The sequence below is a fragment of the Sylvia atricapilla genome, chromosome 3, assembly GCF_009819655.1.
Source record: "Sylvia atricapilla isolate bSylAtr1 chromosome 3, bSylAtr1.pri, whole genome shotgun sequence".
Lineage (NCBI taxonomy): Eukaryota > Metazoa > Chordata > Aves > Passeriformes > Sylviidae > Sylvia > Sylvia atricapilla.
Genome location: NC_089142.1, coordinates 54,611,861 through 54,625,774, shown reverse-complemented (window position 1 = coordinate 54,625,774; position 13,914 = coordinate 54,611,861). Strand labels below are relative to the sequence as shown.

General features: G+C 35.6%; 1 protein-coding gene across 13 annotated transcripts in view; it reads left to right on the top strand.

The window, feature by feature from the left end:
- EPB41L2 (erythrocyte membrane protein band 4.1 like 2) overlaps window positions 1–8,759 on the top strand; it is a 101,117-nt gene extending 92,358 nt beyond the window's left edge. For 6 of the 13 annotated variants that reach the window (XM_066315385.1, XM_066315382.1, XM_066315380.1 and 3 more), the window contains 6 exons: window positions 724–777; window positions 987–1,544; window positions 3,356–3,478; window positions 3,791–3,889; window positions 5,947–6,027; window positions 8,621–8,759. In XM_066315385.1, the coding sequence (XP_066171482.1) occupies window positions 724–777; window positions 987–1,544; window positions 3,356–3,478; window positions 3,791–3,889; window positions 5,947–6,027; window positions 8,621–8,728 (1,023 nt within the window). In that variant the 3' untranslated portion in view covers window positions 8,729–8,759. The remainder of the gene's footprint in view (window positions 1–723; window positions 778–986; window positions 1,545–3,355; window positions 3,479–3,790; window positions 3,890–5,946; window positions 6,028–8,620) is intronic. The other 7 variants (XM_066315390.1, XM_066315389.1, XM_066315388.1 and 4 more) reach the window with 3 other exon arrangements.
- Window positions 8,760–13,914: the final 5,155 nt, after the last annotated feature.

Sequence of the window (13,914 nt, the reverse complement as noted above, 5' to 3'; positions counted from 1 at the left end):
CACAGATGGTGTGTTCATTTTTGTATTCTTTTCATTTGCACTCTTAATTTTGCTGCAGACTGTTCGCTAAAAGTATGTTCGATTAAAAAGAACCTGACGGCCTAATACATCATTTGCTGCGGGCTTTCAGATAGCCGTCATTGTTTTGTTATGGAAGAAATACTAATATAGCTGCTTTATTATCATCCTTTTGGTTCCAAACTGAATTCTTGTAGGATCTTCTTGGTAATCATGTGTTGCTATTCTGACAACATACTACCCTAAGCAGTCATCCTCTCATTATCTCTCAAGTTGCATAAAGTAAACAAGACAAACAACTAACAAAACCCTGCAATAATGCCTTTTATACTGTTTTTAAAATTATGGCAAACTGGTAGTAGAGCATTGTTTTTTCTGTTAACTGATTTTTAATATTATTTCTTCTTAATTCCTGACTTAACTGAGAGAAATAGCTGCCTCAGTAGCATCACTGGCTAGTACATTCATGCTGTTTATTTTCAGGCTTTCATAATTCAGTTCTTACTGCAATAATAATTTTTATAATTCTTACCTACTTTTGATCTAATATTTCAATGAAGTGTCAGGCAACTAGCATCTTGCAGTGAATATGTAGCATCTCTCTAGTATCATGTATACATTCTTGAAAGCTTGCTTGGAGGATGTTGCACTGTTGAAAAGGGTTATGCATTGATTTTTATCCTCTGATTGCTTTTTGTTTCACAGAGACATGCTTCCAGAGCAGAAGGGCCTTGTACTGGAGTCAGCGATGCTGATAAGGTTCTGCAGATTTTTTTCGATGGCTAAATTTGGCTTTAACTCTTCCAATCCATCTTCATTCTTTCCTTCCTTCTTTTTTAAGTTAACCATCACAGCCATCTTTTGTCTTCCATATGACATGAACCAGCTATCAGCTGATTTTATTTTCATCATTTTAATTTATTCATATACTCTACTTTTGTTTATCCTCATCCATGTTTTTTGTGCAGAGTTCACATGAGACTCTGGACATAGTGGAGGAGAAGAAGCAGGCAGAGTTTGGGATAGAAGAAACACTAGTCGTAGACGAAACCAACAAAGGGAAAATGCAAGTTGCCACTGATGCTGGGGAGACATGTAAGGTGGAGCACGTGTCAAAAAAGGACTCTTCATCATTGCCATCAGATAGTAGCAGCAGCAGTAGTAGTGAGAGTGAGGATGAAGAGATGGGAGAATACCAGCCACATCATAGGGCAATTGAGGAAGTCATCAGGGAAGAACAGGAAGAAGAGGAAGACATGAAAAGGAAAGAACATGAAGAAAATACGCAGCATGTGGAAGCCATACCAGAAGGCAGTAAACAAAATGTACCAGTTGAGCGCACACAAGTTACAGCTGAAGATTTGGTCCAGGAAAATACAGTTACTGTAGCTACAGAAGAGAAGAATTTGTCAGAGCAAATTAAGCAAGACTTAGGTGAAGAAAAAGAGGAGGAACAGCTGAAACTCAATGGAGATGTGTCTCATGTTGACATTGATGTTGCACCACAATTAATTTGTTGTTCTGAGGTAAATGGTAGAACAGTATGACAACTAGATTAAGCAGAGCTATCTCTTGGGGTGAAAATATACCTGCCTTTCTTCTTCTATTCCTCCACATCTTCTGACATCCAACAAGATTCAGATCATTTGGAAGGGGAAACCATGGATGAGCAGTGAAATTCTGTCTCCTTCAGTTATGGTTTCTGACTTTTTGCTAGAACTGAGTGAAAATCACCAGTAAAGGCAAACCTTCCGAAGACTGAGATCTCTTTTTTTTTTTTTTTTAATCTCCTCCATATTTTATATGCACATACATAATGTGTATTGATTATTTACATGTTTCCAGTGTTTTAAGTCTTGTCTTGTCTATTTGTCAACTGGTTTTGACAAGTCCATGACATGTAATTGTGACTGGAAAACTCATGCAAGTTGAAATTAGAAAACACTTGTCACAAATTTTTGTTCCTGTTTTCCTCGTACTCAATCACTGCTTTTCTTGCTTTTTTTTTCCGTCCTTCGATAAAGCATTGCAGATTTGTAGGTTAGAATATGTATGGCTAGAAATGGCATAGGTGAGCGCACTGCACTGTTAAGTGGTGAGGCTCATATCACAATGTTTCCGTGAAGTCTTCTAGTACAGTAGATACTTAGGAAGCATGCATGGGTTCCTGTCACAGCCAGTTGTTTGAAGCCAAACAAGGTTGAAGAGTTTATTACTGGACAAATGATAAAGAAGAAGAAAGGGAAAAAAATGAAAGGCAGAAAAGGCATGTCTTTGTAAATTTGTAAATCATGATCTTCTGCAGAGTTTTTCACCAGTTTAGTGACTTTTTGTTCTCTGCCTGCTTGCTCTTATAATGGTGGCAATTTTTTTCTTCACTTTTTAATCAAAACAACTTTTGTTGTCTTTTACATACACAGCTGTTCTGATTAACATCATGAAAGAAGTAGCTTATTAGACTTTTAAAATTTGCAAGTACCCATGCTTCCTAAAAGCATAGATAGTTTGGAGAAAGGGGAAGAGGGGCTGCTGTGTGTGTAAGCATGAAAGGGTGTTTGGGTTTTTTCCTGGGATTTTACCCTATGTGTATTCAAAATCAATATAAGATAGCAGCTGATGCATCTAGAAAAATATCAAACGGCTTTAGTTCTTGAATTTAATGAAAATCTGCTCCAATAAGATAAATAATGAGTTCACTAGCTTACAGACCCAAGGTTAATTGCTTTGTTTGTGGTATTGCAGAGAACACCCCTATTTTACTTTAAATTGTTGAAGTAGCTTTTTAGTCTTTATCAAAAGAAGTCATTGGCTTACAGAAAAATTTAAACTGCTTAAAATCCAATTTTCTGAAGTTTTTCTTTTCCAGAAGTAATACATATTAAAAAGTTAAACTTTTATGCAATTTCTAGTCTAGTTGCAGACTGAGGATAGATATTTTCCTAGATTAGTTCAAAGTTTATCTGTCTGATCTCTCAATTTCTTTATGCAAACTAAGATTTTTATTTTTTTCATAGTGATGCTTTTACACATTTTCAGCACATGTGTTGTAGCTTTGTTTTAGCAGTTGCTCTTTGGTATGTACTGTTGACTGAAACACTGAACTTTGATAAGGTTATTAGGAGATTAAATTTTCCCACAATGTTATGGATATTCTAGAGGGCTGCTGTATTAATCTTCATTTCATTTTGCTTATTTATTGCATGCTTTTTGTATGGGAAGTTAGTCAAATACTTATCTTACGGTTATGCTTTTCTTGAGCTTTTGGTTGTGCTTTCTTGGTCCACTTTACAAAACTTCTTCTGTCTTTTAAATTGATTGTTTATTTCTTGCATCACAGCCTCCAGTAGTGAAAACAGAGATGGTAACCATTTCAGATGCCACGCAGAGAACTGAAATCGCCACTAAAGAAATTCCAATTGTTCAAACAGAAACTAAAACTATCACATATGAATCTTCACAGGTACTTAAGAAGTTCTAATCTTCTTTTTATATATAAAGACTCTGTTGCTGCCTGTGAAAGTATAACTCACTTTGATCTGGTTTTGGACACCTGATTAAAATACCTCATTGCTCCTGAAAGGAACACATAACTGTGAGCATGAATTCTGCACAGGAATGGGCCATAATAATAGCCTTATCAGACTCTGTGAATTTGGATGGCTTCTATTTAGATTTCAGTTCTAGCTGAATTAAAGAATGTGTTTAGTAAGAAAACTAGCCTTTTCTCCTGTTTTTAAATGCCATTATATAATAATACCTTTTTTCCTTACAGCTTGATGGCAATGCTGTTGGCGATACTGGTGTGCTGGTGAGTGCACAGACAATTACATCAGAGTCCATTTCTACCACCACAACGACACACATCACAAAGGTAAAATGTATTTCATGTCTTTCTTAATTAAAAAAACACCAGACCCTCAAAACACAATTTTACATGAAGTTTCTTGTATATCTGCTAATTCATTGGGGAAAACTAACTTGAAATGGAAGGGATTCATTCCAGGGATGTGTAAGAATTAAATCTTTCTGTACAGATTTTGAAGATGGAAGTCCTAATGAATAATCAGGAATATCTAGGAATGGTACATTAAAAGGGGGAAACATATGATTAGTGGTTTTTCAGTAGTTTGTATAGGTCTTATTTCAGTATTTGACAAATGAGTATGTAAGTAAAATTTTACAGATTCAGTCCTGTCCTCACCCACTGATACCCTGCAGAATCTTTGCTAGTGTAACTAACTTGTCTGAGGTCTACAGGAGCCTTGCTAATGGCACCATGATGAACTGAAACAATGTTTCCCAGAATTTGTGCTGATCATCCTTGTGCTTCTAGGTTTAGGGTATATTTAAAAGCAGATCATTCTGTTAGATTACTTTGCAAGCGTGTTTGGGTGCTGAATTATTTCCTCTGCATTCTATGCTTGAAAAGGAAAGCTCAGTGTTAACAGGACATCACGTGTGTTTCATGGAAAACATGAAACATGTAATGCTTCATACCAGTGTGTTAGAGATACCAAAGTGTGATGATGATTATGATTATTGTTATTGCTAATTTATGTAAATATTTGTCAAATTTTAGGCATGTCTAAACAGCACAGTTTTCAACTCCTCTTTGAACTCTTAGCATCTTTTTTCTAAGAAAATTAGAAGAGGGAGACAGTGTGAGTTCAGGAATTCCGCCCCCCCCCCCCCCCCCCCCAGATACAGAAGTTTTACAACATGACAGAATTGAATTAACTGCTCACTGGATAGATTTTCTAAAGATTGAAGTATTTTGGAGATTGAAAGTCATATGCACAAAGTGATGGTGGAAGAATAATGTTGGAAAGTGAGGCACATGAAATAAAGTAAGCTCGGAATTAAAAATATATATATTCAAATTCCTTTTGTTATAAAGTCTAGTCAACACGTAATAAGTCTAGTCAACACGTAATTTTCTGACTCCTGCTCCTTTTTGGAATCATTAAGCCACCACCATTTTACGAAAAAAATCTTTCAGTGAATTGAACCACAGTTTTGAAAGGAAGTGTACATTGTCTTGTCAAATTCAGATGTCAAATAGTCTTGCTTCTTGGAAGGCACAATTGAAGAAAATGGTTTCAGTCTTGTATTCTACTGAGAAATTACTGGAATTACCACGATGCAGCAGATCCTTATCTTTTTTGAATTGATGATAAACTTGTCAGTAACAAGATTGTTTGAATTTTCTAAGCTTTTTATTTTACATTGCAAATTGATCATTACTGATAAAGAGATCTTCCAAAATAGTTTGGATATTCTAATGATGTTCTTAACAGTGTCATCTTGGCTCTTCCATAATATGGTCAGTGTATTTTAAGAGGTAGTTTATTCTTTTCTCATATGCAGGCTGATTTAAAAGGCAAAAAATATTATTTTTGTGAGATTTTTTATAAGCTAAAGTGTTTTAATCATTAGAATAAGAAGTGAAGAAAAAAAAGCACAAAACTGTTCAGCAGTGTGAAATACATTAAAAATATCTGATGAAAATTCTTGCATGGCAGAACTGAAAACCAAATCATCTTTGTATGTAATGGCATAGGATTATGACTATGGAGAGGCTCATGATAGATGGGTTGAAATAAAAGAAAAGACTCCTGGAATTTCCATGTTGTCAGATATATATGATGGAAGAAGCTGGAATTACAGTTTGCCAAATGTGGGTTCTAATAAGGAGTAATTCTCTATTGCTGGATTTTTATCAAGTTTAGCAATTGCTGGAAGGTGACCAACTGCATAGCTGAAAAAGGAGATGATGATTTAGTACTGAACACATTTACTACTAATTACAACTCAGACACAGAAATCTATTTGTTTCTGTGCAGCAGGAGGTTGTTACTTGTGGAAATACGGAATAATTACAGGGCTGGTTTTCTGTTTTGGTTTTTTTTTTTTTTCTGACATCTATAGATGGTAAAAGGTGGAGTATCAGAAACAAGAATTGAGAAGCGTATTGTCATTACTGGCGATGCAGATATTGACCATGATGAGGTGAGTATGCAAATTTAACACTGAAAATGTGAGATTTGTAGTCCAGTGAGATCTAGATGGTGTTTCAGAAATCTGAAGTAAGAGAAAGATAAAAAAATTGAATAAAATTATATAGAAAAAAACTGAGACTGTTAATTGTGGCACAGTTATTATGCAGTTGTGCTTTGCTATTTAAGAAGCCTTTTGAATCCATGTGGAAGAAAAACAGCATTTGTAAATTTGCATCATAGATCATGTGAATGGATTTTTGCTATTTTTAGAGGGATTACTCTTTTTGGAAGAGACCCAGTTTATTTAGTAGAGCTTTTGTACTGGGAGGAAAAACATTACTGAAATAATCTTCTTTTGATATACTGATCTGGATAGATGGGAGTCTCTACTGCATTGTTTCAGCAACATCTGAATGCAGCGCTCATTTTGATTGAAAGCTTTGAAATACATTAAAACATTAACTGCTTGAATTTAAAAATTAGGTTTTGGCCAGTATTTGTAGAATTATGCGTAATAAAAGTAATTGTAATTATATGTACCTTTTTATCTCCATCAGTACTAAAGCAGTATTTTATGAAGTCTTAGAAACTAAGGTTAAAATCACTTCTAGGTGCTAAATTAATAAGACAGAATTTGAGCACTACACAGGAAAATAATTAAGAAAAGTCAGTTGCCTAGTCTTTGTAATGATGATTACACAGGAGATTTTAAATCTAAGAAACTACAGTAACAAAGGCAATCAACAGTCATTGCTTAATACAAATGGAAAAGCCTACCTTGCATTGAATACATTTCTAACTTTGTGAAGCCTTCACAAATCAGCATAACAGGGTTCAGTTTAACTTATGAATTGTAATATATTGAGAGGTTTCAAGGAATTTATTTTCACATTTTGATTTGTGTCCAGAAAGTGTCTCTTGACAAGCTGAATCTCTTCTTGAAACTCATAATTAAATGACAGGGCTGCTCAGCATCAGGCATGAATTGCTCTTGACACACAGTCAGTGCACTTCAAATGCCTGGAAAGGTGATAAAATAGCTTTAGTATATCAGACAATTCTCAAAGTCCTTCTTTAATTTGGGATAAGTGAATAATGAATTAAAAAAAGAAATTATAGATAAGGGACTACAAAATACAATTTTAATCACTGAAGTTTAAAACAGCAGTGAGCAGCTTTTAAGAGATTCAAGAAATATCTACCACTTTTTCTTGAGTATGGAGCTTCTTAAATGCCCGAAATAAATGCTGGATGCTTTTTGTTTTGTCTATTAGCTCCCTATATCACTAAAACAGTTCTCAATAGGAAAACAGTATTTCAGTTTGGAGTTTCAAAATACAAATGTTTGTATTTTTTGTTGTAATTTACCAGTTAGAGTCTTAGGGTTTTTTCATTGTTTATGGTTTGATTGCTAACAAACAGCAAACAGCAGTATTGTACCAATGTACATCATGTGTCCTGTACATATTCCCTTAATAGGATTTCAGATTCAGTGTCACATAATAGTGTGCCTAATGCTGGTGTTTTCAATCTCTCTTCAGAGTTAGTTATTTCTTCTCTCACTTAATACCTGTAGCTAGCTCAGGAAATAGTCACTTTACTAAATTAAGGTAAACCTTTTTGTTGCATTATATTTTTCTTGCTCCTTCTAGTATTTTGGGGGTTTTTAGTTGTACTAAAGGTAAACAGGTGAACTGCTGCCTCTGAATACCTTCCTGTGTCTTCTGGTTTCTTCTTATGTTAGGTTCCAGCAGTAATACAGCTCACTGAAATAAGATGTGTACTAATATGCGGGCAAGAAAGAAAAGGTCTCAGGTGCTATTTCACCTGTTGTGATTCAGAGGGTGCTCTTATGTTGTTGACTATGATGTAGAATAAAATTTGGCATTTCAGTTGGAAGGGACCTATGATGGTCATCTTATCCAACTGAGTATATTGATACATCTCTTAAGATGATAAAATTTCTTAAAATGGGGAGGGATTATAAGCAACTGAATGATACTTGCTTTTACACTTCCCTGACTTAAGCTAAAGAAATTTCCCTTAAACTAGTACGAGGAGAAAAATGGGATTCTTGTGCTGAGAAATTTCTGTTATGATCTTATTCCAGAGTTTCAGTACCATTCCAAAGTATCTTTCCGTTTTGTCTAGAAAACTGAAGAGCACTCCTGTTTTTCTGTACTACCTTATAGTCATGTTACGCTGTTATTTATATGATCTTTTGCAGAAGTTCAAAAAGTTCTGAGATATAGAAATACTTTTTTTCTCCTAATATGAGCTAGAAAGTTGTATTACAACTTTATGGTTACTTGTTACTTCCTGGAAATCTTGGCAAATTTTTAACATTGTGGGGTTTTTTGTTGTTTGGGTTTGGTGTTTTGTTTTGGGTTTTTTTTTGTTTGGGTTTTTTTTGGGGGGGTTGTGTTTTGGGAGTTGGTTTGGTTTGGGTTTTGTTTTTTTACCTTTGATCTCAAGTTCAGGAATTTACAGTTCTGAAAAATTATAACCAAGTTTTCCAAAGGTATTCTGCCATTCTCTGGCCCCACATGAACGTCCTTTTGGCTTAACAAAAGTTAAGTTCTGTATTTCAAATACGTTTGCAGGCTCTGGCACAGGCAATCAAAGAAGCCAAAGAACAGCACCCAGACATGTCTGTGACGAGAGTGGTGGTGCACAAAGAAACTGAACTTGCTGAGGAAGATGAAGACTAAAATCAAAAATGCCCTCAAGCAAATACTGCAGGTAAGTTTATGTGTATAATTTACGCAGGAAAACGTGATATCAGCTTTCTGTTGCATTCATGTCTTTTCAGGTGAAAACTATGGGGCATCTTTACAATAGGCATTCACAGAAGGGTGAGTTTAAACAGGTGCTAATAGAAGACTTAGTGTAAGAATTTTTATCTTAGGTCTAATTTGACATTAATTTCAGTTGCAAATGTTCTTATATATGTCTCACAGTTTTGTCACAGTTCTCTCACGGCTTTTTCTACAATGTTTGGTCAATATTGTGTCAAGTTTGTATTAAAATAGGTTTGGGCTATTTCTGCAAGATACAAAAGATGTGTCACACTTTTCTGTTTGTCTGCACAATTATAGTTCTTACCTAACATCTTGCTTAGTAGGAAAACAGTGTGGTTTCCAGTAGTGAAAGGAAACACTTGGATGTTTCAATTTAGTCAGCTAATCCTTAATCCTAAACACACCGATATTATTGGCCTTTTATCATTTTCCCAGAGAAGAAGGTAAATGTATTGGAAGCTCAAGTTTTAAAGCCTTTTATCAGTTGAAAAAGCTATTTGAAGTCATTAGTTTATTAGGCCCTCCTTTCTAGCTTGAGAAAAAAAAAAAAAAACAACAAAACAAAAAAAACACATTACAGTCCTCCTTCATGTATTCAATAGAATGATCAGGATGAACACTGCATAAATCTGCTCTTGCACTCATTATAGGCTAATGTCTTAAAGCTGTGTAACCATTTGGGGGTGTAAAGCTTCAGATTTCCTGTGTTTGTCATGCTGTTGTAATGAGACTCAAGCTGCAGGTTTTTTCAAACTTAAAGGTTTTGTTAATGGTAGATTCAGATTCAACAAAAAGATTTTGTTAATGGTTAAATGGCTATATCACTGGGAGGGATTTATAAAGGAATTAAGTTTAAAAACTAGTGGTTTAACCCTAGGAGATCTCTGATTTTTTACTGACCAGCCTCTGTATTTAGCTAGAAGAGCAGCAGTTTTATTGGAATATCTGAAGAAGGAAAATTGTTTTAGTGCAACTTCGAGCTTTTAATATGCACTTTGATAAATGTTGATGTGGGGGAGACAAGGCAAAAGAAATACATTTTGTATGTTTTAAAGAAATGAGAGTAGTCATGATTCTTATTTCCCTTGTTCAGTATTTTATACAATGGTGGTTGTGGCCCATGGACAAGAGACTTGTATGTTGTGTGCAGGCAGGCATTCCCTTAGTATTGAACAAAATTCTTTACCCAAGGAAACTACCTGTTACAAATTTCAACCTGCAGCTTTAGCAGACTTGAGCAGAACCATGAAGTGCCAGGAATATATAAAAAATGAGACACTGACTTGATTCCAAATTTGGTATGAGCTACTAGAGGGGAGGTTGTTTTTTCACATAATCCTGATAATTTGTCATGTTTAAAAAATCCATTTTATTGCTGTGCCTGAATTTCCCGAAAGCTGAAGATTTAACTGTTGAGTATCACTTCTGGGATCCAGAAGAGAAAAGATTCGAAGATCAGTTGAGAGGATATGACTTGCACCTACTGAATGCTATTCCATGGAGCATGACCATTATCAAGGAATTGGACTCTTCCTGAGCTAGTCTGATCACAGATGCATATTTTCAGCTGAAAGACATAGACTGAAGCCCTAGTTTATTTAATCTACCTATAAGTGTCTCTTTTCTTAACATCAGGATAGCAGTGGGGGTGCCTGTGTGTGGCTGAGGAAGGGGAGAGCTAATATCCATTGCCAGCTGTTGACATGGATATGGTCAGTTAAGAGATTGCCCGTGGTGGGCTTTTGGAGTGAGAGTTTTTCTCATCTGCTGGCAGAATTGTTGGGTCTCACCACTGTACACAAAACTCTTCTGAGAGCTTGTCCTGAACTCCTGCTATGTGTAATGCTGCATAGAGCAGCAGTGTTGAATGCTGTGGAGAATATGAAGATGAGAGCAGAATGGCCTGCCCTCTGGACTGCAGACAGGAAGTTTATCCATCTTCTCTGCCAAAGTGGTTCAAATTGCCCTTCCTGACCTTGTACAAATAGTGCTAGAACTACAATGTTTGTTTCAGTCATGTGTTTAGACAGTATTTTCTGGCTAGTTTTCCTCTGAGCTTCCAGCATGTAAATTTACAGAATTTTTCAGGATGTAAAACACAATAGAACTAAGTTTGGGCTGAAAAAAAGTTTCTTCAGATTTGGTCAGATTCTTGTGTGTTTGAAAAAGAAATCAGTATTTTTTGTTCATAAATGTACAAACCAGGAGAAAACATGGATCACATTTGGAAGTGCTAGATGAGCACTCACCTGGATATTCATCTTGTAGTGTTAATGCAGTTAAAAATTATTTTCACATTTGATAATGCTAGAAACCAAAAGTAACGATGAAGGTGGGGTTGCTTGTGAGGGACAGTTGGGGAAAAGCACCAAAAATAAGAAACACTTCACAAATGTCTATTTTTTCATTGTTCCTTTATTTTGGTGTTCAGTCGTGTTTGTTCGTGGCTTTGTTGCTTAGTGACACTGAAAATGAGAATAACGTGTGTGCTCCAGCTTTGATTTGAAAGCACAGGAGACGACAGGGAATGGAACTGAACTGAGAGATAGGGGGGATGTTGATGAGTGCCCACATCACATAAATGTTCTAGAAGGCCTGGAAAAATGCACATCACTTTTGTGAGAGCAGTTTGCAGTAAGGAGAATGCATGTGCTTTGGGTGATTTCACTGGTCTCTTGATACACAACAACATTTAACATGCACACTCAAACCATCCCCTGCATATTTTCAGCACTTCTATCACAGGATTGAAGGTAGAAAGATACAGTGAGACAGCAAAACAGATGGTTTGGATTTGCAGGGTTTTACTATTCTATGTGCTGCCATCACATTTTGCATTCATTATTAATCAGTGTGAATTTATAAGTCTTGGGAGCAGGGATTGCCTCTTCTCTTATATGAGTGTAGAATGTGCCAGCTTCTTCATGCTACCTTACTGCAGCATCAGTGTTCAACACAATCTATCCCATAGAAGTAATTACATCTTTTTGAGGGCACTGAGTCAGGGGAGGAAAAAATTATCTTGGCAGGTTTGCGCCACATTTCTACATTAGTGAGCAGCTGCAAAGTTGATTTTGTTCCTCCATCAAATATTTCAATACTTTGTAAAATTTTTATTCAGAAAAAAAGCATTCAAATAATTCCTTCTATTGTCTCAGGGGAATTTATTTTTCTCTTTTGAGAAAAATAACCATTGTGGAATGGCTGTTTGCAAAGAACTGGAGTGTGTCAGTTGTACTTGTCTGAGTGTGCAAATTACTTTACAGATTCCTGGTCTTCAATGCTTGTGAGAGAATAAAAGAGAACATTTCTCCATGCTACTTTTGTGTCAGACCTGGGGACTTGTTTGTCTGATGATGCCTTTCAATTAAACTTTAGGGAAAAACTTTAGTCATCTAAACAAAAGAAAGCCACCTGAAGTGCCTTGAGTATCTGTCGAGAGCCTTTTTCTCTCCTGTGCTGTGAGAGGCAATGGAGACATGTAATGAATTTTGCATAGTTGTTTCTGAGGTGATGAAAGCTCTGATGACTACAGCAGTATTCTTTGTGTAGACTTGTCTTCTCTAATAAAAGTAAAAGATACTGCATTCTGATTCTGAAGGATTACTGAATTGAACAAGTACCTTCCTTTTTTATTTATGCTCTAGGTTGTGGATTAAAATTTTCAGTAAACTGTGCAAGTGACTGCAATTAAAATAACACAAGAACTTTGGGGAGGGAAAAAACACTCTAAAGGAGGATGAGTACTTGAAGAAAGTGTAGTACTGTTTGCCTAGTGGCTGAAGGGAGTTTTAGTCAATCCAGCATTTTTTTAATGAAGTAACCTTCCATTCCTGTGAGAAAAGAAAACAAAACCAAAGAGCCCTGCATAGAGAAAATTACTTTCTGACTCTGATCTGACATTCACGTGGTATCTGTTACAAATGCTTATGTAACCTTCCACATCACTTTTTTCTTCCAGAAATAAAAATGTCACTGACCACGAAGAACTGTAGTCATTCCAAGTCATCATGATTCCACTGAATCCACCAGGCCTAGCAACGATGACCAGATGTTCACGACTTAAATGCCAATACCAAACTCCATTTTAACGTCTATATTCCCTTACAGTCTTTCTTGTTTATTTTTATAACCACTTCTTAACAGTCTTAGAAGTTTTTTGGTTTTTTTAAAAATGAAGTTCTAGAGGGTATGATCTTCTTTTGCACAAATACTTGTATTTTTGAAACTGATTCTTAATTATATGAAAGTGAACAAAATATGTCTGGAAATCATTGTTCACTGGAGGAGGTAATTGTGCAGGAAGGAGGATCTTTACTAATTCAGAAATAGTTTTTTTCAGATATTTCAAGTGAAATCTCTTACTGGAGTAATTTACAGATTTCTTTTCAGATTATTCAGGTAAATATATGATATCACATAATGAAGTTTTTTATAAAAATAAAACATTTGCTAAAATTTGAAAAAATATATTTCTTTGGATAAATTTTATACTGGTATCTCTGTAACTCTTTCTTTTCCAAGGTTCTCCTCTCTGCAGAGCAGAGATGGTGTGGCAGTCTGTAGAGGAGAAGGAGTTGCAGACAGATTTCTTCTGACTGAGCACTGTGTTCTTTTTGCACTTTGGTGCCAATGCTCAACTTTTTGCAGACTTTTTGCTGTCTGCAGCATTCCAGATAAGGAAAGAAGGAAGAACAAAATATCTTTCTCTTTTTCCAACAAGAGATGATCTAGGCAGCTTAAAACCGTAGTGCTTTTTTTTCTTACTGTGTCCCAGTTTCAATACTTCCATTATTTGGATACATGTGTAGAATGCTCGCTTGCTATTAAACCTCACTGTGTCTCCATGTTAGAACTGACATTTCTGTTACAGAGAAGGTATATGTTCCACATGCTTCCTCTAATGGTTAATGCAGGTTTTTAGGCTACTGAATAAAAGATGTAAGATGGACTCCACTCATAAAGTAATAAGAGAGTACCATCGGTTGAGACTGCCATGGAAAAAACCTGTTAATTATATTTGGGTTTGTTTTTAATTTGTTCTTGCAGGGGGGTTGTTTGTTTGGTTTGGGTTTTTTTTTCTGTTTTGGTTTTTT